General features: G+C 58.5%; 1 protein-coding gene across 4 annotated transcripts; it reads left to right on the top strand.

The window, feature by feature from the left end:
- The first annotated feature begins 2 nt into the window (after positions 1-2).
- Slc26a11 (solute carrier family 26 member 11) lies at positions 3-18,372 on the top strand. Of its 4 annotated transcripts, none has more exons than XM_076870034.2 (17): positions 3-66; positions 1,101-1,336; positions 1,843-2,035; positions 2,379-2,464; positions 4,281-4,360; positions 5,152-5,294; positions 8,608-8,783; positions 9,132-9,204; positions 11,618-11,668; positions 13,660-13,720; positions 14,217-14,241; positions 14,509-14,590; positions 15,475-15,602; positions 15,853-15,952; positions 16,199-16,332; positions 16,671-16,743; positions 17,566-18,372. In XM_076870034.2, the coding sequence occupies exons 2-17, from the start codon at positions 1,103-1,105 to the stop codon at positions 17,655-17,657; spliced, it is 1,731 nt and encodes a 576-aa protein (XP_076726149.2). In that variant the 5' UTR covers positions 3-66; positions 1,101-1,102; the 3' UTR covers positions 17,658-18,372. The 4 variants fall into 4 exon arrangements, with proteins under 4 accessions (XP_076726149.2, XP_076726147.2, XP_076726150.2 ...); XM_076870032.2 differs by having other exon boundaries at positions 14,217-14,272; positions 14,450-14,590; XM_076870033.2 differs by having other exon boundaries at positions 10-62; positions 14,217-14,272; positions 14,450-14,590.
- Positions 18,373-21,873: the final 3,501 nt, after the last annotated feature.

Genomic DNA, 21,873 nt, shown 5'->3' with positions numbered 1-21,873 from the left:
CCCGAGCGATTCCTGCGGACCTGGCTGCGGAGACGCCGGGCGACCCCGAGTTGCGGCGCACGGTGGGTGAGTTCGCGCCACTGTTGGGCGGCGAGTGGGTCCGAGGCAGGAGCGGGGACGAGGTCACGGAGCGGGGACGGCCGACCCGGGGATCCGAGGAAGCGCCCTTCCCACCGGGACCCTTCCCCCAGCGTCCCCTCCCAGGTCCTCGGGCCCTCAGCCGTACTCGGGGTCCGTTTGCTGCGGACAGTCAGCCAGCGCGGGCTCCGCGATTTGGATCCCAGGATCGGGACTAGTGGCATCGTGGTGGGTGGGGAGGAGTGGATTTTGCCTAGAGAGGCGCAGTCCAGACGGGGTGGGGGTCTGGGGCCAGCTCTGCGCGTAGGGGGCGCCAGGACCCTAGAGGATGCTGCGCACCCTGAATTAATTGAGGAGCCTGTGTCATTCTCCAGAACCAACTAGAATCCCTGGGGCCTCTCTAGGGCCACGAATGCTACAGGTGGTGGCTGGCTAAGAAGTGGCCTCAGTGCCAGAGACGCCCCCCATCTGCGCTGCAGTCCGCAGTAGTGGGTGGAGCTCACCACGCTGCGCACTTGGAAATCTCAGAGCCCCCCCATCAGGGCCTACAGGCCCCCACCCACGCATCCTGCCAGCCTCTGGAGGCGCCCGCCCAGGACCCTGCTTCTGTCTGCACTAGTCTGGTTAAGTTCCCTGGGGAGGGAAAACAAAAATGAGAAATTCATCTTCAGGCTTCCAGGAAGAAGCCATTTGTCAACCTTTTGTTAGGTTGCTGTCTGTAAGAGTCGTTGATGGGCAGGGAGGGGCACCCCAGATTTAGGCAAGTAGGATTCAGGAACAGTTAGAGGTGAGGGTGCAGGGTGGACCTGCGCCTTTGGTCCAGGCCCCTCTGTGGTTGGCTTTGTCTTACGGGCTCTGGGGAACTTGACCCCTCTGGCTGGGACTTCCCCCACCGCCCCCCCACCTCAAGAAAGACAGTGCCTGCTCCTGATGCCCCTGGACCCCTGCTGGTGTTGCTGGGATCTCCCAAGGTCCCTCTCTCGGGGTCCCTGACTGTTGCTTTCTGTTGCCTGCCCCCCTAGGGATGCCCTTCTCAGTGAAGGCTCTGGGTCAGGCCAGGTCCTCGCGCTCCACCATGGCCCCAGACAGCTGCTGCTGCTCCCCTGCGGCCATGCAGCGGAGGCTGCCTATCCTGGCGTGGCTGCCTGACTACTCCCTGCAGTGGCTGAAGATGGACTTCATCGCTGGCCTCTCGGTTGGGCTCACAGTCATCCCCCAAGCTCTGGCCTATGCAGAAGTGGCTGGACTCCCACCCCAGGTGAGGTGTCTGGCCCCCTTGCCAACCATGTCCCCTCTCCACAGCCTGACACCTTTCCCGGCCTCGGGGCCTACCCTGAAGCAGAGCAAAACTGAGTCCAGGCACCAGCACCTGCCCTACCCTAGGCCCCCAAGCAACCCCTGGTCTGTAACATGTGACTGCCTTGGGCACCCAGCCAGTTCAGGGTCCAGCTGGGGCCAGAGGGGTGACTCATGGTGGCCTTAAGAACACTTCTCCAGACACAGGCAGCCCTTGAACTCTCAGCAGCACTAGCCTCCCGCCCCCACTTCATCTGGTCATCAACAACTTGAGCCCAAGGTGGTGCAGATAGAAAAAACGCCCCATTTTTACTTCAGGTCTGCAGTGTGGCTGGTAGAGGGTAGGAGGTACACCCTGCCTGGGTGCCCAGTACACAGCGGGCACCACAGGTCCACTTGCACCTGGACAACAGGTACATGTGTTAAAGGCCTGGGCCTCCTGGGTGCTCACTGCTGTCTCCCCTACAGTACGGCCTCTACTCTGCCTTCATGGGATGCTTTGTGTATTTCTTCCTGGGCACATCCCGGGATGTGACTTTGGGCCCCACGGCCATCATGTCCCTCCTGGTGTCCTTCTATACCTTCCACGAGCCTGCGTATGCTGTGCTGCTGGCCTTCCTGTCGGGCTGTATCCAGCTGGCCATGGGCTTCCTGCGTTTGGGTGAGACTGCCCCCTTGCTGGGGGGTGGGGGGGGGCTCCAATTCTGCTTTTCCTAGGGTACCGAGGCCCCTTGGGTTGGCATTTTCTCCTTTGCATTCCAAGAGCCAACCTTAGGTGGATGTGTGAAGGGGGTGCCCTCAGCTCCCAGCCCTCCTGTGTTCTGGGAGGAGTACCAGGGCCCAGGGTCCCCTTAGTGCGCCCCACACGGGGTGTGCCATCCATCAGTCCATAGCTGTAGTGTCTGCTCCCCAGACCCACCCCATCATTGCCCCAGCCTAGAACATCCCTATTCTCTGGAATCTGGTGGAACTGGGGCCAGCTCAGTGTCCCTCTTGGCTGCCAGGTTTCCTGCTGGACTTCATCTCCTGCCCTGTCATTAAGGGATTCACCTCCGCTGCTACTGTCACTATTGGCTTTGGACAGATCAAGGTAGGCATGGTGCCTACCAGGACTCTGCCCTCTGACAACTGCTGGTCAGCACAGGGTACCTAGGAGCAGGGCCAAAGCCCATCCTGTTGTTTACAGTTAGTACACGTCTCGCTGTTTGGGGTGACCTGTGTGTGGATGGAGGTGAATGTCTCGCTGTTTGGGATGACCTATCTGTGGACGAGAAGCACACAGTACCCCTGTGGGGCCCACCCACTGGTACATGACGCACCTGGGGAGATGTGGAGTGGTGGTCAGCTCCCGTGCCAGGGTGCTTGGTGGGCCTTACAGGCTGGTTCTGTTTGACCCGTTCCTCGGTGGGTCACAAGTCTGGGGCCAGGCTTCCCCCAGCAGGTCGTTTCCTGACCCTAGTTGGACAGCGTGGTTGTTGTGTTTTTTCCCAGTTTCTATTATTTTAAATACCATGGTTTACACTTTTGTTTAAATGTCTATAAGAGACACTGGACCCCATGACCCTCCGTTATCCAGAAAGGAACTTACTCCCCTTACTGGGTCTTACCTTCCTTGGTCCCAGCACTGTTCGTGGTGTAGAGTAGGTGAGCACCCAATGGAGTCTGTGTGGAGTGGACATGAACTGTGTCCTGCAGGTGGGGCCCTGCAGCCCCCAAGGGTATACTCAGGGCTGAGGGCCACACCCCCACCTTGTGACTAGCACCTCCACAAAACCACCTCCCAGGATTGGGGCTGCTCCACCTGGCCCTGGCCCTGGCCCTCTCTCCTCTGATAAAGGCCGAGGGAGCAGCCAGGGAGAGGAGAATGTGTACCGAAGGTGGCCGCCGTGTTTGTGCTAAGCACGGGGTTACACTTGGGGTGCCTTTAACTGTCTCCTACCGCTCCTTAGGAGGTAGGCTGCCATGCTGGCCTTAGGGTGGAGGGAACAAGTTAGCATGTATGTCACATGCACATATATCCAGCTATCTTAGCACAGGTGGGGGGGAGGGTCTGCCTTTATATGGGAAACTCTTTTAACTGTCGGTAACTGCTTGGTGTGGTTTGGTGCTGGGAATTGGGGAAAGCTTCTGTGGGCTGGAGTGGAGGGTATCTTCTCCCTGCCTTCCTAGTAGCAACCCTACCCCGCCCCCACGAAGTTTCTAAAACCTTGATTAGGTGGTGACATGCAGCCACCTGACCTGCACTGGACAGTCGCCCCCAGAATCGGTCAGTGTGGGCCGTTTTTTCCCACCTCTGTGTTTGCGGGTAGGTTTGGGTCGTCAGGGAGGATCCCCCCGGCAGTCTGAGCCTCGACTTTCCCTCCAGCAGGCCCCACAGTCTCAAGCTAGAGCAGGGAGGGGAGCCCCTTCTCCCCAGGACCCCAGGGCTGCGGTCGGGGGGAAGGTCGGGGGGAAGCCGTTGGCCGGACCCCCAGCGACCCCGGCCCGCGGCAGCTCCATCCTGTGCTCTGCGCGGCGTGATTTTTCCTTCCGGCAGGGCTGGTGTTGGGAGTGACCGGCGTGGCCTCGGGCCAATGGCCGCGGGGTGGGGCGGGCCTGTGGCTGAGGGATGGGGCCTCAGGCCAATGGCAGCGGGGTGGGAGGGCCTTGTCGCAGGACGCCTGCCGGTGCCACAGTAGACCACTTTGGGGTGACCTAGAAAGGTGCCACTGACCCAAACATTGTGAGGTCCCCTCCCCGGAAATAACCATCACCTCCTGCCATGGGGCCGGGCAGGGGGTCCTCCCGGAGCTCCTGGAAGGGGCCTGGGGTCCCTTCGCAGGCTGCTTGGAACCGGGGGCGGGGAGTGGGGTGCGTGGGAGGGGCCCTGGGCAGGGCCTCTGATTGGACCGGATCTCTGTTTGCAGAATCTGCTGGGACTGCAGAACATCCCCAGGCAGTTTTTCCTGCAGGTGTATCACACCTTCCTGAATATCGGAGAGACCAGGTACCCTGTGGGCTCTTCTCTGTGTGTGCGGTGCTGGGGATGGACCCAGGGCCCTGTGCATGCAAGGCAAGCACTCTGCCAGCTGAGCTGTGTCCCAGCCCTCCCCGACCCTGTTGGCTTTTATCTCTTCCCCAGTTGAGAAAGCTCATCCTTCCAGCCCCTCCCAGTCCCTTGTCTTCACCCCAGGTGGCACTTGTCAGCCTTCTGGCCTTGCAGCTCTCAGAGGTCCTCAAACCCGAACTGGGAGCCAGTATGACACGCGGAGGTAGACTTGCAGGTCCCAGCTGGAGACCAGGATTCCTCTCCAACTCTCCTGCCGGGGGATCAGAGGAGGAAATGATTCGGGGGAGCAGTGGAGGGAGTGGGGGAGATCTGGATGGCTTCCTCCCCCCTCTGCTGCTGACTGGCTTCCCGCCTGTCCAGGAGGGGTCAGCCCCCGGTGGGCAGTGGAGGTGAAGACTGATAGTCCCAGCACGTCGGTCTCAGACTGGAAGGGGCCTCCGACTGCACAGTCCCAATCCCCCTGCTCACTGAGCAGCTGCAGTCCAGGGAGCCATGTGACTGAACACCAGGCTGGTAGCCCTGCTATCACCGAGACAGACCCTTGACCCCATCCTGTGCAGGGCTGTGTGCTCACTGAGATCTGAATGGAGTTCTGAAGTAGAAGGGGGACGCAGAGCGGTTGGGAGAACACAGGAAGAGCAATTGAGAGAGAGCCTTCCAGCAAAAGCCAGGAAGAGAGTGGGACCAGGGGCTGCTGGGTTGGGTGGTGACCAGTCCTCCGTCTGCAGGGTGGGTGATGCCGTCCTGGGGCTGGTCTGCATGGTGCTGCTGCTGGTGCTGAAGCTGATGCGGGATCACGTGCCTCCCGTGCATCCTGAGATGCCACCTGGCGTGCGGCTCAGCCATGGGCTGGTGTGGACTGCCACCACAGGTAGGGCCCTTCTGTGAGGAACGGCTTCCACCGAGGTTGTGTGCACCCTGGGCCTCATGCTGGGGCCACCCAGGGAGCCCTGCACCCACCCTCTGGAGAATGTAGGGTCTGGACTTGCTGTGAGCATTGGATGTTAGAAAGCCCCGGGTGGTCCTGAGCTACAGCCAGAGGCGATTTGGCCCCCAGGGGACATTGAGAAATGTCTGGGGACCTCTCTGGTTGGCAGTACTGGGGAGGTTGTTGCTGGCATCCAGCCGGCAGAGGCCAGGGATCCCTGAGTGACAGGTACACAGCCACCTGCAGCAGTCACGCAGCAGCAGCACCAGCACTGTGGGATTTCACACCTGGTCTGCAGGGTCCCTGGGGGACCGGATTCCACCGAGGCTAGTGGCTGTTCCAGCTGCGCTGGCCAGGAGTGAAAGGGGCTTCAGGCATGGAGTGTGCAGGCGAGTCACAGTCAATGAAAGGCCTACTGGGGAAGCCAGAGTGACGGGGTGGGGGTGGAGGGACGGCCGTTGGCTGCTGAAAGGCCATTTCTATGCAGGAGGAACCCTCTCCCTGTGCATTCTGTGCTCTGGATGCCAGGATGGGCATAGAGGTCCTGTGGCCGAGTACTGGTCAGTGGCGCCCAGCGTTTCTGTCTCTGAATGGCCCGAGCTGGGGGTTGCTTTGGGGTACCAAGAAATCCAACGGCCCCGAGAGGGAGAGGGAGAGGGAGAGGGAGGGGGAGGTTGCCCTTGGGTCACCTCCCGCTGTTCAGGCTGTTTCCCATTTGCTGTGGTCACTTACCAGGTCCTGTCCGCAGACCTGAGGCTGTGGGCAAAGGCAAGAGCTTGGTGGGGGCAAGACCTCTGTGTTAAGGGTGGAAACATCTGGCTTCCCATCCCAGTGTAGCCCTGTGCTTGATCTTGTGGGGACTGTCACCAGTCTCGGAGCTGCAGTTTGGTCGTCTTTGACTCTGTGACAGTAGCCCTTGTGGAAATGCTGTTGTCTGACACTGGATGCTGCATCGATGTGGCCCCGACCAGCAGCCTGGCACCCTCAGGCCCCACCCCAGGGGGCAGAATTAACCTCTGCATCTGCTGGGGATCCCCGAGACTCCCAGGCATACCGCGTGTGGGGAGTGCTGCCCTGAGCTTCTCAGGGACTTGTTTTGTATTCTCTTGTGAGAGGCTTGGTCAGGTGGGGCCAGGGGAGGAGGCAGGAGAGGCTGGTCAGGGTCCCAGGTCCTGAAGCAGGGGGCGCAGCAGGCCACTCAACCAAGTGGGAAAGACAGTCTTTCCCACCAGGAGGAAGAAGGCAGGGGGGAGGGCAGGCCTTTAGGGTGGCTTTTGGGATGAAGGTGAGGCTGGGCGGGGCCAGCGGTGGAGCAGCCAGCCTGAGAGGTTTCAGCCAGCTTCGGCTTGGGGTGGTCCCCAGTTGCCCAGCGGCTGGCCTGGGGATGACTGAGGCGGAGGATGTTGCCTGCTGCAGGCACTGGCCAAGTCTGCATGTCACAGACGCCTCTGGCTTTTGCCCTTCGTTATTAAGAATTGTGGAGCCCTGGGGGCTGCCGTCTCCCCCCACGTAGAAGGGTTTTTCAAAATGTCAGAACATCATGCTGCGGGGCATGGTGGCACATCCCTATAATCTCTGTGGCTCCGAGGCTGAGGCAGGAGGATGGCAAGTTCAAAGCCAACCTCAGCAACTTAGTGAGACCCTGTCTCAAATTAAAAAATAAAAAGGGCTGTGGATGTGGCTCAGTGGTTAAGCACCCCTGGGCTGAATTCTTGGTACGAAAAACAAACAAACAAACAAATCACACTCTACAGACGGCTTTCTCCCCAGAGCATGTAGAATTGGTAGCTTTAAACTAATAAAAGTGTACATTTCTGCTTGTGATTCTTGAGGATTTTTCCCACGAGGAAATTGAGGCTCTGGGAGGTAAGAACTAAACAACCCTTGGACCCATACTGGGGGAGGCAGAAGGAGGACTGGCCCCCTCCCCGCGTTCCGCCTTGTTGCTGACTGGTTTGTCGTTTGTCTAGGGCCTGCTGTTTTTTATCCATCTTTCCGCAGAACCAGTTTCATTGATTATTGCTCTTGTTTAGACCTCCTTGATTCCTGTTCTGATCTTTACTATTTCCTTTTTTTCTACTTTCTTTGAGTTAATCTTTTTCCCCCACATTCCTAAGGTCAAAGCTGAGGTCTCTGATTCAACATCTGTTTTTTTCCGGTGTGGATGCTGGATTGCTATAAATCGCCCTCTCAGCACTGCTTTAGCTGCATTCCACAATTGTGATATGTTCCGTTTTCATTTCTGTTCAGTTCTAAGTACTTTCTAATTTCCATTTTAACTACTCCTTTGACTAATTAAAAATGGATTATTTGGTTTCTCGTTTGAACTGTGGGAATTTAGTTTTCAAATGGTTGGAGATTTTCCACTTAGAGTTTTGCTGTTTATTTCTAATTTAATTTGGTTGTGATCAGAAAATACACTTGGTATGAGTAGATCTATTTACATTTATTGAGATTCGTGTATGGCCCAGAACCTTGTCTTAGTGATTGTTCTTGGTGCAATTGAAAATATGTATTCAAGTGTTACTAGTGTTCTGTCAATGTCAGTTGAGTTGATAATTTTAGGTCACTGTGTTTTTGCTGGTTTTCTTTTCTTTTTTTTTTTTTCTTTTTGGTACCAGGGATTGAATCCTTTTTATTTTTTGTTTTGAGACAGGGTCTCACCAAGTTGCTGAGGCTAGCCTCAACCTTGTGATCCTCCTGTCTCAGCCTCTAAGTCACTGGGATTACAGGTCTGCTCCACTGTACCCAGCTCTTTGTGCTTTTGTATGCCTGAGGAAAAAAAATATTTTGTCTCTGTTTTTCAAAGATTGTTTAGCTGAATGTACAAGTCTAGGTTTTTAGGACTGAGGGTATGGCCCAGTGGTAGAACACTTGCCGAAAGCTCTGGGTTCAAAACCCAACTCTGCATAAAAAAGTGAAAGGATCGTGTAGATTGACTGTGTGCAGCACCGTACAGATGCCACCTGCTGTCCTTGGCCAGCACTGTTAGACCCAGGTATGCTCTTGTCCTAGCTTTGCCGTTCTGTGTGTGACCTTTCTCTCCACTGATTTTAAGATACTCTCTTTGTCACCGTCCCACTGCCCCGTGTGCTCCGCCGTCCCAGTGTCCCGTGTGCTCCCACGTGGACTTGCTTCCTCGTGGCCGTGTGTATCTGGGCCGAGTTTCCCACGCTGCAGCCACAGGGTGCGACTGGGTGGAGGCCAGGGACTTCCCCGTGCCAGCCGTGACCGGGTCTCGCGTCTCCCGTCCCAGCTCGCAACGCCCTGGTGGTCTCCTTTGCGGCCCTGGTGGCGTACTCCTTTGAGGTGACCGGATACCAGCCTTTCATTCTAACTGGGGAGACGGCCGAGGGACTCCCCCCAGTGCAGACCCCTCCCTTCTCATTGACCACAGCCAACGGGACCACCTCCTTCGCCGAGATGGTGCAGGTGAGCAGAGTGGGGTGGGCCGCGGGGTGGGTCTCGCTCTGGGGAACGGAGAGTCCCAGGTTGGAGCAGCCCCTGGGCCGCCAGGTCCTCCTGCCTGGAGCCTGGTGTCTCTCCCGCCCTGGACACTGGTGGGGCTGCATTTGCCTGGCGCCCGCAATGGCCTGCTCCTTCCATCAGGAGGAGACACCCCTCTCCTGGGTGGGCTCAGGTCCTGCGGTGGGTGCACGGGTGCCCGTCACTGGGAGAACTGCTCCTGTGTGGCAGGTCCCTCCCTGGCCAGACCCGCCCCTCCCTCCTGAAGTCAGGGAGAGCACTCCTGGGCGCTCACTGTCCCCTTCTCTCTCTCAGGACATGGGCACGGGGCTGGCCGTGGTGCCCCTGGTGGGCCTCCTGGAGAGTATCGCTGTGGCCAAAGCCTTCGGTAAGATGCTCCCCTGGTCCCGAAGCCTCACCCGAGGCCTGCCGCCTTCTTGGCCTGCCGCCTTCTTGGCCTGCCGCCTTCTTGCTTGCTTTTATCTGCTCTAACTTTTAAAATTAGAATTTTTATCTAAGTAACCCGTGGTCAGGTGTTAAAGTGTGTGTGTGTGTGCACGCGCACGTACGCACACAGAAATCCGAGATCTGAAACGCTCAGAAGTGTGAACCGTGGCGTGTGCCGACTCGCCGTGAGTCAGCTCAGCTGGCGAGGCCTGGGGGGTGCCCCATCGGGAAGTCTGTGCCTCTGTTCCAAGACCTGATGCGCTCCTGGTTCCCCGGGTTTTGGGTAAGGGACACTCACCTGCGCTGCTGAGCAGCCGTCCAGGTGCTGGTGCACATGCCAGCAGCCTGCTCAGGGTGGACGTGAAAGGTGCTGCTGTGCGGCCAGTGCCAACTTCCAGGGTAAATGCTCCCACCTTGGCTGTCCCCGGGGACACCACTGAGTGTGCAGCCTGGGCACGGAGTTGGGCAGAGGTATGCGCTAGCCACCCTCTGCCTCCCCCAGGTACTGTGGTCACTCCCTGTAGACGTAAGGAGCCTTGGTGGGAAGGGGAGGTCGTGTCAGAAGCAGAGCCTGTCGTGTGGCGGACAGCTCTGTTTACTGGCCCAGAGAAGCCTGCAGGATTGACAGCACTCTGCCTCCTGCTGGCTCCCACAGCCGGCCGTCCCCTCCCTGCCTCAGCACCTGCGTCTGCTCCAGCACCTCCGCTTCCCTCCTGCACGTTGAGGCTGTTGGGTACTTGGCTGGTCCCGCCACACAGCGGCTTCCAAATCATTCATGTGGATGGTGCTCTTGTTCCCGTCATGGCCCCTGTGTGGGGGCCTAGGCTGATTCTGAAGGTTGGAGCCCAGTCAGCAGCTCAGTGGCAGAGCCTGGCCCAGCATGAGCAACTGCACTAAAAAAATAAATAAATACACACACACACACACACACACACACACAGCGCGATTGACCCTTCGGGGCTGTTGCCTGCCCAGCCTGGTGTGCCGGGGTCCGTTCTTCCCCCAGCGCTGTGCTCTCTCCATTCAGAAGAGACTCGTCCATTCAGAAGGGTCTCCCAAACCTCCGCGGCTGTTCAGAACCACACCACATTGCAGTGCTTTCCACCCGCAGCTCCCGACTTCTTTGCTGGGTTCTGTTTCTCTTCTGTCACGAGCTGCAGCACAGAGCGTCCTTCCTGGATCTGCGTTTGGGGTTTTCCCCTTCTCATCTGTCACTCGGGCCTCATCCCCTTTCTTCTAAGCCCCTGCACCACCTGCCTAACCTGCAAGGTCGTGTGCTCTGCAGTCGGGCCGTGGTCCCTGCACCCCCACCTCTGGTGACTCACCTCGAAATGATTTTTATGTTCGTAAATGGTTGGAAAATCAGAACATAATAATAATATTTTGTGCTTCGTGGAAAACCCAGGAGCTTGATTTCAGCGTGCTCAGGGGCCGTCCTGGATCTCCGCCCGCCTCCTCTGCCCCTTTGCCTGCCCCACAGCAGAGCGGGTGGGGAGACTCACACTTGCAGAGTGTGGAATGTGGACGCGCTGGTCCTCTCCCAGCAGTTTGTCCTTAGATCGGTGCCCTGTGACTTCTCCCAGACTCTTTCTAGCCATCTGACTTGAAATCAGACGTTTTAGCTTAATATATTCGGGTCTTACAGAAGCAATGTGAGTTTGTTGTAGAAAAGAAAGGGGAGACAAATACCTTTTGTCCCTCCTAGCCTGGTTGACTGTTAAGATTATGCTGTTCTGCTGGATGCGGTGGCGCACACCTGTAATCCCAGCAGCTCAGGAGGCTGAGGCAGGAGGATCCTGAGTTCAAAGTCAGCCTCAGCAAAAGTGAGGCGCTAAGCAACTCAGCGAGTCCCTGTCTTTAAATAAAATACAGAATAGGGCTGGGTGTGGCTCAGTGGTCGAGTGCCCCTGAGTTCAATCCCCAGTACAAAAAAAAAAAAAAAAGATGGCACTGTTGTGTCACACGCAGCACCTGTGTGCACACTGTGTGCAGGGCCCACACGCACAACACCTGGCACCAGCCACGTTTCAGATTTCCGAGATTTTCAGATTTCCGAATGTTTACGTAGGCTTCACTGGTTGAATATCCTTCATTCAAAAATCTGAAGGCCACGATGCCCTGTCCGAAAGTTTTAGGATATTGTTGGAGCCCTTGAAAAGTTCTGGACTTTGGAACACAGTGGGGTTGGATCTCTCTATTCCACGTGCGCAGGCCAAGTCTTACGTGTGGGTTTAAACACACACGTTTACAAGGCTGGGTGTCGTACGTGGAGGTGCAGTGCCTGTGGTCACCTCATGAGAGTTTTCCTTGTAGTTTTGGTATCTGGTGACAGTGTTTGTGTTTGTTTTCTTTAGCTTCTCAAAATAATTACCGCATCGATGCCAACCAGGAGCTACTGGCCATCGGTGAGTGCCCCGCAGCCCAGTGCCTGTCATCTCATGTTGCCGAGTGCTTCGAGGTGGTGGTGCGCGTGATGAGCTAGGGGGGCCTTCTGAAACACTAACTTGGGTCCATTCTCAGGTATCCAGGGGCTCTGTCTAATCCCCGGGAATAGGGTGGACACGTGCTCGATTCCCCCCCTTCAGTGCCTGCTGTGTACCACACCTGAGGAGCTCCTGCAATGCCCACTCAGGGGCACCCCAGGCCAGGGCTGGGGAAGGGTGTGGCCAGACAGCTGCTCCCGAGTGCCCCCCCCACAGGCAGGCGGGGTGGGTCAGTGGGAGGCGGCGCTCCAAGTCCAGGTTACAGCTCCCTTTTCCTGTGCTTCTTTTGTGTGAACTGACTTCTCCAGGGGTACATTTGAGACCGTAGGCATGAATCTTAAATTTAGTTAATCTGTGCTGGGTTTTCTGGTGGGGAGGGTACCAGGGATTGAACTCAGGGGCACTCGACCACTGAACCACGTCCCTAGCTCTATGTTGTGTTGTATTTAGAGACAGGGTCTCACTCAGTTGCTTAGTGCCTTGCTGTTGCTGAGGCTGGCTTTGAACTCGCTATCCTCCTGCCTCAGCCTCCCAAGCTGCTGGGATCACAAGTGCGTGCCACTGCACCCGGCTTATCTGTGCTGTTTTAATGTGTTGTGGGCCCGGCCTGCTGCCATCCCTTACCCTGGGAGATGTGCCAGTCCGGCCTGGGCAGCCCATGGTCCTTGCCAGGGGTGACTGCCAGCAACACACAGCTCCCTGGCCAGGTCTGGGCTCTTCTGAGGGTCTCAAGGGGACGTTGGGATGCTGTCCAAGCTCCACTGATGGGGTAGTGCCCCGGCGGCTGGTGGACTTTCAGTTTCCCAGGAATTGCACGTGAGCAGAGGAAACCCACAGACCCCCCCAGCACTAGACCTCCCCACGGGCTCCTCGGAGCTGCCCACACCCATCACTCCCAACAGCACGTCCAGCCCCCTGCAGCAGCAGCAGCAGCAGCAAAGAACTGCTGGCCCGGAACCTTCCACGGGACCAGAATTCCCCGCTGCAGGCCAGACAGCGCTGGCCACGGGAGGCCAGGCTGCTGAGGGGATGTACGCCTCCTGATCCGAAATGGGCCGCAGTTTCCATCTGGTGCACAGCGAGAGGCTGACCTGGTCCCACAGGAGGCCCGAGCTGGGGGACTCTCCCGTCAGGGGCAGCAGAGTTCCATTCTGGACCGGAAACCACCAGGAGTGAGGGCAGTCCTGGGCAAGCTGCGGTCAGGGCACGGCCTCTGCCACGGCCACTGATACCTGGGCCCCTCGCTCTCGGGACATGCCCTGGGCCATGTGACCTGGAGGCCCTGGTGCAGAGCAGGCAGGCCTGAGCCACCTGAGGGCAGGCCTCCAACCTGCCCCCTGCCATCGTGGGCTTTGCAGAGTGGGGGAGACCGTGGTGGTCGTGAACGGGGTGTGGGGGATTCTTGTGGGGGCTTGGGGTTGGCCTGGGCTGACACCAGTGAGGCTGTGGGCCTGGGCTCTCCCATGTGGTCAGTTGGTGCCACCTGGCGGGGACAGCACGTCCCTCACTTTGGTGGGCCAGAGCAGCAGAGCAGCAGAGGGGTTGAGAGGACCCTAGTAGAGCTCTGAGGGTGGTGCCCGCTGTGTCCTCCACGCACTGCCTCCCGTGGCCACAGCCCTTCCAGAGGTGATGGAGTCCCATCGCAGTGGAGTGGGGCCAGAGTGGCTGGATAAGGCTAGACCTGGGGCAGGGGCTGGCTCCCGGGCAGGGTGCTCACCTGGTCCGCATGCGGCCCTGGGTTCCCTCCCTAGGTCCTCTCCCTGTGAAAGGCTGGGGTCAGCCTGGGCCCACTGGAGGGGGACTGTGGCTTGCGTTTTGCCCTCACGGCAGGAGGTCAGGCGCAGGCCCCGGTCACTCCCAGGTCCCCTGGCCTTGCTCTTGTCCTCCATCTCCCCTCTTCCTTTTCTCCCCAGGCCTCACCAACGTGCTGGGCTCCCTCGTCTCCTCCTACCCCGTCACTGGCAGCTTTGGGAGGTGAGTGACCGTGTCCTTCCCTCTCTGCTCCTTGAGGGAGAACCCAGCCCTAGGACCCCTCTCCCCTAGCTGGGCACTTTGCCGTGTGGGACTCCTTTCTCCTGCCACAGCCCGCCTGGCTTCATGACTTCCCACTCAGCTGTGAGCACGTCTGCAGCGTGGTGGGGTGGGGCTCATGCCTGCCCCTCAGGCGGCATCTGGGCTCCCCGCTCTGGGCTTATCACTGGAAGTTCCCGCACGTGCAGGTGCCCCGTCCCGACAGTGGAGGTGGAGGACTGAGGCTCTGCCCTGGAATTGGCCTTGGGGCCACGCCCAGACCCCGCAGGCTGTCCTTGAGTCGTGGTCAGGTGTGGGAGGCGTTGCCCAGCAGAGCCTGGGTGGGTGGGAGTCAAAGCAGAGGCCCCCGGAGAGCGCGACTTCTCACTGTTCTGGGTAGGGGAAGGCGCCTGCCCAGCCCAGGTCCCTTCCTCACTGATGGGTCTCTGTTGACTTACAGGACAGCTGTGAACGCCCAGTCGGGGGTATGCACCCCTGCAGGGGGCCTGGTGACTGGTGAGCCCCTGTGTTGGGGAGGAGGGTGGCAGTCCACAGTTGAAGGGGTCCCTGCTTGGCTGGCCGCTGGGTCAGCATCACGTGACAGTGGCCCCTGGGGCCCGTGGTGCAGGCGGTCAGTACTGGCTCCCCACCCTCGGGGGGCTGGACCTGGCCCCTGAGTGCTGCCCCCTCCAGGTGCGCTGGTGCTGCTGTCCCTGGACTACCTGACCTCCCTCTTCTACTACATCCCCAAGGCCGCCCTGGCTGCCGTCATCATCATGGCAGTGGCCCCACTGTTTGACACCAAGATCTTCGGGACACTCTGGCGCGTTAAGAGTATGTATGTGGGCCAGCATCGGTGGCCACACCTGTCATCCCAGCCACTCGGGAGGCTCAGGCAGGAGGAGGGCAAGCTGGAGAATAGCTGGGCAAATTCAGCAAGATCCTCTGTCAAGAGGGAAGGGGCGGGGGTGCGGTCAGCAGGAGAACCTGCCCAGCTGCGGAGGCCCTGGGTGCAGTCCCCAGCGCTGCAAAAATAACAAGAAACATCACGTGCTGGTCCAAAAGCAGAGAGCACCGCAGCTCTGTGTCTCGAACCCCAGGGCCGCCTCGGCCACTCACCCCCACCAGCCCACTCTGTTATCTTGCCTAAGAAGTGAGAACTTAGGCAGTTTGTGTGTGTCCTTCCCGGGGCCCCAGTGAGTCACCCACTGAAAGGAGTTTGGGTTTTCTTGTGTCCCAGGGCTTCCCGTCACGTCACGTTTCATCTTAGGGTACCTTGGCACACGCTGACACACCTGCGTGCAATTTAAGAGCTCCCTAAGGGAAACCGAGGCTCAGGGGGTGGAACGTGTCCGAGTCACGTGTGTCGGGGGGACTCTGGGGCTGCACTTTGCCCTCGGGATGCCTCCTCGGGAAGGAGATCTGCAAGTCTGGGGTTTGTGGTCCCTGTACCCTGCCTCTCCTGGGTCCCTTGATGGCCCCTTGATGAGCCCCCTGCTCCCCTCCCTCCGAGGTCCTGCCCGCACCTCAGCCACAGGGAGGTTGTCTTCCTCTGACCGAGGCCCGGGTGCTAGATGCTGCCCTGAAGGCCCTGGGTCTGCTTTGGTTCCGTGACCACCCTGGCTGCAGCCTGAGGACCAGGGGCCGCCCTGCTGGCTGCATGGGCTTGGGTAGGGAGGGCCCGGGGGAGGGCACCCCTCAGTGGACTCCTCTCCCAGGGCTGGACCTGCTGCCGCTCAGCATCACGTTCCTGCTGTGCTTCTGGGAGGTCCAGTACGGCATCCTGGCCGGGACCCTGGTGTCCTTGCTTATCCTCCTGCACGCCGTGGCCAGGCCCAAGACCCAGGTGCGGGCAGGGGCAGGGTGGGCACACGAGGTGGGCGTCTTTGGCTAGCTGTCCTGGTGTCTTGAGTCCTCCCCCTCAGCTGCAGTCACCGCTGGGCTGAGGCGGCCTCCACAGTCCTGGCCTCCTGCCAGTGCCCCCTGCTGTCCTCCCGCTGCTGTGTTCCCCTGGGGCTTCCTGCTAGGGACCCGCAAGGCCAGGCAGAGGCTGTGTCCAGCCTGCCTTTCGGACTCTCTTCCCTCTCCCTTTCCAGGTGTCAGAGGGGCCAGTTCTTGTCCTGCAGCCGGCCAGCGGCCTGCACTTCCCTGCCATCGAGGCCCTTCGGGAGGCGATACTGAACCAGGCCTTGGAAGGTACGTGGCTGGGCCGAGGTCACTGGGAGCCCCTGCCACCCTCTGTTACCTGGTCCTGGCTGTCAGGACCTGAGACCCAGCCCAGCCATCGGGGGGGACGCTCGCCTGCTCCCACTTTCCCCCATGGGCCCCAGGCCCCAGACCACCTGCTCTCCGCTTTAGCCAGAAGCACAGTGCCTGCCCCGGGCATGTGGGACCTGCCTCCCTGATGCCCTTGCTGGGCGTGACCGAGTGGCCTGCCCCCAGGGTCCCCACGGCGCTGCGCGGTCCTGGAGTGCACCCACGTCTGCAGCATCGACTACACGGTGGTGCTGGGCCTCGGCGACCTCCTGGAGGACTTCCGCAGGCAGGGGGCCGCCCTGGTGTTCGTGGGCCTGCAGGTAGGCGTGGTCTGACCCGCCTCTGACCTGGTCGTCCTCTGCCTGACCGTCCCCTGTCTTCAGGGGCCACTCCCTGCTGCCTGGTCTGCCTCTGCAGCCGGGCTGTACTCTGCTGGGGACGTCTGGCTCCATCGCTGCGCCTGGCCGTCACGTTTGCAGAGCACTCCTCCTGGTGGTCTCTGGAGACCGTTCGTGTAGAGTCCCCTCCCCTGACAGCAGCCCCTGGGCAGGCTGCCTTCCCCCAACCCTAAAACACTTCAGGCTTGTCCAGCCAGGCTGCCCACCCTGCATGTCGGTCGGGAGCGCTGTGGCCTGGACTGGAGCGCGTCTGTCCACAGGTGCCAGTGCTCCGGACTCTGCTGGCTGCTGACCTGAAGGGGTTCCAGTACTTCTCCACTCTGGAGGAGGCAGGTGGGCGCAGGGGACACTCTCCAGGGGGCTGAGCAGTCCAGCATGTCCATACCCGTAGGTATCAAGATAGGCAGGACAGGACCCAGGGAGCCAGAAACTGGGAAAGGGGAGAGCCCGAGGGGCATAGGTGGAACCCTGGGTCCTCCTCCTCTGAAGGGATGTGTATGTGTGTGTGTGTGTGTGTGTGTGCGCGCGCGCGCAAGTGTGCATGTTTGAAAACAAAGAAATAGCTTAAACTTCCCTCTGTGCATCCACCAATCAAAAAATGAGATTTCAGTCATTCTGGAAAGTTTCCTCCTGTCCTCATGCCCTCACCTACAGAGTGGACCACTTTCCTAGCTGGCCTGGTGGCCCACACCTATAATCAGCAACTCAGGAGGCTGGGACAGGAGGACTGCAGGGTCAAGGCCAGCCGCAGCAACTTAGATCCTGTAAATGTGAAAAAGGGCTGGGACGTGGCTCAGGGTGGAGCTTTATCCAGCGTGCTCAGCGCCCTAGGTTCCAGCCCCAGTGTTTTTGTGCCTGGCTGGCTTCCTGAGTTCTCACATCCTGCCAGAGTCCTCTGGGCTGTTACTAGAAGCAGCTCAAACGCTGAGGCCCAGCAGGTGAGGGAGGCTGGCACAGCTACGGGAAGCCAGTGTCTCCCAGCAGGGAGATGGCCCACGCAGGAGGGTGGCCTGCTCAGAGCCTCGGGCTGGGGATGCCGGCTCCCTGGGTGGACCCCTCCTGGCGCCGAGTCCTGGGGCACCTTTAATGCCATTGCACGACTGAGCCACCTCAGCTCTGCTCTTTGAGAGCCTGAATGTCTTGTGTCTTTTGCAGAGAATCACCTGCAGCAGGACGCAGGGACCCAGCCCTACAACAGCGGTGGAGACCCTGTCCCCGAGCACAAGGTCGCCCTGCTGAAGGCGTGACCAGCCCCAGGAGGGGGCATCTGGTGTGGGAGGTCACCCCAGCAGGTCCCTGTCCCTGTGATTGGATACCGGATGCCGTCTGATAGTCACGCTGGCCTGTTGGGGATGAGAAGGGCTGAGGTGACCCCAGAGGAAGAGGCAGCCCGTGGGCCCCAGGTGGGACTCCCGCGTTCTTTGGGACACCTGGAGAAACCTGCCTGTCCCGGGGCACAGACCTTTGTAGGAGAGTGGCTTGGCAAGAGCCCTCCCGAGCGACAGACCAAGTGACAGCGAAGGAACAGGGTTTGCGCCTGGTGGGCGAGGAGTGCTGTCCCAGCACCTGCCCCGGTTCCCGCAGGAGCTCCCCGGAGGAGCTGGAGGCCGTGTCTGGGCGGCAGATCTTGATGCGGCACCCGTCTGTGGCCCCGCGGACACCAAGGTGCGCAAGGACTTCAAGTCTGCTTGAAGTGATCCTGTTCTGTAAATCGAAGTGATAGCTTTGGTGTTTTGTGAATCATAAATGCCTGTTGTAAAAATGCAGGAACCCCCCAGGTCCACTCTGGTGATCACCCAGAACTTCCTGCTCCCTAGAACACACGCATCGGTCAGCACCGGGGCGGGCTCCCGGCTCCCGTGCTCCCGTCATGGTGCTCTGTGGCCCACATTCTCATGTCGTTTGCTGTGAATTACGTACTGTGGTGATGAATGGTGTCAGAATAAATGTTTTCAATCCCCAGGTGGGACTCCCGTGTTCTCTGGGACAACTGGAGAACCCTCCTGCCTGTCCTGGGGAATGGACCTTTTGGAAGAGTGGCTTGGCAAAAGCCCTCCAGAATGACAGACCAAGTGACAGAGAAGGAACAGGGTTTTGCACCTGGTGGGCGAGGAGTGCTGTACCTGGATTTTGGACTGAAATGTTTTGCTTAAAATCCTTAGTTTGTTTTTCTTTTATTTTGAGGGTGGGATTTTTTTGGCGATACTGGGGATTGAATCCAGGGTGTTGAGCCACTGACCACACCCAGCCTTTTGTATTGATTTTTTTTGAAATTTTGAGACAGGGTCTGGCTAAGGTGCTGAGGCTGGCCTTGACCTCGGATCCTCCTGCTTGAGCCTCCCGAGTCACTGGATGACAGACCCAGAGTGAATTTTATAAGCCCAGAGCATCTCAGTCTGGACCAGCCACCCCCAGAGTGGGGGGACATCATGGCTGAGGCCAGGGACAGCACAGTGGTGCTCCCAACCAGGATCCAGGTGCTGCTCCGAGCAGGTTCTTCTGCACATCTTCATTCACACCTTGGGCTGCAAGAAAGTCAGCCTCTGGGGTGGAGGGGGAGGGCCTGCCCAGGGCTGTGCTTGAGGCCAGGGGTCCCAGCTTATCCGCTGTGGTGTGAACTCTGACCCTTAACCTCCACACCTAGAGGATCCTCCCAAGGGCTGTAACTTGGGTTGAGCTGAGGGTTGAGGCGGGTGTGCTGTGTGGCCGAGCTGGAGACCTGACCTCCTTCCTCTCTGTTCCCCGGGATTCGCACCTGCACCCTCCACGTCCTGGGCTCCACGTCCACGGAGTCACCCTGACTCCATCCTCCTTGAAAACAAAGTCCAGGCCGGGCTCAGTGGTGCACTGTCGTTCCAGTGCCTGGAGGCTGAGGTGGAGGATCACCAAAGGATCACAAGTTCCAGGCCAGCCTGGGCAGCTTAGCCAGACCCTGAATCAAAGAAAACATAAACGAGCCGGGATGTAGCCGAGTGGAGCAGTGCCCTAGGGTACCAGCCCCAGGACCAAAAAAATATATTTTTAATAATGGAGAAGTGAAGGCCACCAGAGTGGAACCTCGGGGCTGATGGGAATGAGGAGAACACCCGTTTCTGACTGAAGCATGATTTTTTTTGGGGAAAAAAAATCCTTGTTATAAAATGTGTTTTCTGTGGCTGTGCCCTTTATAGACTCAGCCAGTCATCCTGGCGGAGCGCCTGCCCCTCCTGGAGATGAAGCTATCCCAGTCCTGTGCACCTGCGCAGGGCCCCGGGGCTTCCAGAGCACTCCCACCAAGGCTCAGGGCTGCTGCCTGTCCTGGGCTGAATCCAGCCCGTCCGCAGGGGAGGGGGGCTCCTAATCCACGGGGCTGTGAACTGGCCTGACTTGGAAATGGGGTCTTTTGCAGATGAATTGGTTTAATCCTGAGTGTGTCGTAGCGGGCCAGGATAGTCCCTGAACCTCACACAAGTGGTGTCCCTATGAGAAGGGACAGAGAAGCCCAAACACACAAGGTGGACACCCAGGGACAGTGGACACAGCAGCACACCTGGGACACGGCTCAAACGTCCAGGGCTCTGCCCTGCTTGAATGTCGGTGACCAGTGTGGGGAGGGCAGGGGGTTGGGGTGGAGTCTGGCTGCTGGAGTGGGAGGGTCAGGGTCACGTGCAGGGGCGGGTGTCCCAACACCTTGTGTGTGTGCTCGAGTGCAGGTGTGTATGACTATCTCTTAAATAATAATGATTATTTTTGGTACTGGGGTGCATCTTGCTGTATTGCCGAGGCTGGCTTTGAACTTGAGATCCTCCCACTCAGCCTCCCAAGCCACTGGGATTACAGGCGTGCACCACCACATCTGGCTTCTCATTTTTTTGCGGTGGGGACGTGGTGAGTACCAGGGATTGAACTCAGGGGCACTTAGCCCCTGAGCCACCTTCCCAGTCCTGTTTTGTATTTTATTTAGTGCTGGGAGCCATCAGCCAAGTAGGTATGACAATTTCCTTGCCAGCTACTCCCATGCTGTCTAGTGGAAGGACTCCTGAAAGGTGACCTTGCTCAAGGACCAGGGCGGATCCCTGTTTAGGGTGTCCCGGGTTTAGCATAATAGGAGATTAGGGTGTTCCCCCTTTAGAATAGGGCGTATCCTGCTGCCTGAGTTCCTCTTGAGTTCTTAGGGTCAGACAATATATTTGGGAGACAGAAGCCCAGGAGGGTGATTTTGGGCAGAGAACGTGGATTTCCCCAGAGCGTGTTTGTAGAAGGCCGGTGTGAGTTCGGGAATAAAGAATTGCTGTTTGAATCTACAAGCTGTGGTGGCTCGTAATTTGTGCCCAGCCAGAGACTGCGGCAATTTAGAGACAGAGTCTCACTAAGTTGCTTAGTGCCTTGCTGTTGCTGAGGCTGGCTTTGAACTCACAATCCTCTTGCATCTGCCTCCCAAGCTGCTGAGATTATAGGCATGAGCCACCGCACTAGGCCGCCTGGCTTCTCTTTTAATGGATGGTCTCTCGTTATGGTCCCAGCTGGCTCAAATTCCTAGGCTCAAACTGTCCTCCTGCCTCAGCCTCCCAAGTAGCAGAGTCCACAAGCACACACCACTGTCTGATTCAGTAGCTGTAGAATTTTGATTGAGGTGAAATCACATTTTATAAAATTGCCTTCCCCTTTTCTGTGGTGCTGGGGATTGAACCAGGACATTGTGCCTGGCAGGCAAGGGCTGTACTCCTGAGCTTTCCAGCCTTCTTAGGAGCAGGGATCACAAGGGTTCACCGTTGTGCATGGCCTAAAATCAACCCTTTTAGCTGGATGAGGTGGCGCACACCTGTAATCAGTTTGGGCCTCAGCAAAAGCAAGGCATTAAGCAACTCAGTGAGACCCCGTCTCTAAATAAAATAGGGCTGGCATGGGGCTCAGTGGTCAGTGCCCCTGGGCTCAATCCCCGGTACAGCCCCCCCATCCAAACAAATTAACTCTTTCAAGTAACAATCCGGGGAACTTCAGCTCATAATTTTGCCCAGCTGTCCCCTGGTCAAGCTCCAAGCCATTTTCATCACCCCAAAATAGAGCCCTATCACCATTAAACAGCTACCTCAGATCCCTGCCTCCCCAGGCACCCAGAGTCCTAGCACGTGCACAGCCCAGGCGCTCTGGGGGAGCTGCAGCCCCGCCCTCACCCTGTTCTCTGCCCTCCGGCAGCCCTGAGGGTAAACGGGTGCCACCTCATCATTTTCAGCAAATGACCCAGAAGGGGAAATGCTTTTGAGTCTTGAATGAACCAAATCAGGGTTCATTCTCAGCAGTCCCAGCTGGCCAGGGCGGTGGGACAGATGGCCCAGAGCCCCTGAAGACACCTGGAGCCAGGTGAGACAGGTTTCCTGAGGAGGGCTGCAGAAGGTCCCGTGGAGGTGGCTGGAGAGGTGCCCTGGGCTTCTCCAGGGAAGAGAGCTCATTCCCCAGCACATGTCCCTCCCCAGGGTGCTGTGG

This window comes from Callospermophilus lateralis, chromosome 11 (assembly GCF_048772815.1).
Source record: "Callospermophilus lateralis isolate mCalLat2 chromosome 11, mCalLat2.hap1, whole genome shotgun sequence".
Classification (NCBI taxonomy): Eukaryota; Metazoa; Chordata; class Mammalia; order Rodentia; family Sciuridae; genus Callospermophilus; species Callospermophilus lateralis.
The sequence above is the reverse complement of the archived record's forward strand: the minus strand, read 5'-3'. Positions and strand labels throughout refer to the sequence as shown.

What these genes read in the sequence shown, in the direction of transcription:
- Slc26a11 (XM_076870032.2), top strand. Translation starts at nt 1,103, where the DNA reads ATGCCCTTCTCAGTGAAGGCTCTGGGTCAGGCCAGGTCCTCGCGCTCC. An exon ending in TGGCTGGACTCCCACCCCAG is followed by an intron (nt 1,337 to 1,842) that starts GTGAGGTGTCTG and finishes TCTCCCCTACAG; the next exon opens with TACGGCCTCTACTCTGCCTT. An exon ending in CATGGGCTTCCTGCGTTTGG is followed by an intron (nt 2,036 to 2,378) that starts GTGAGACTGCCC and finishes CTTGGCTGCCAG; the next exon opens with GTTTCCTGCTGGACTTCATC.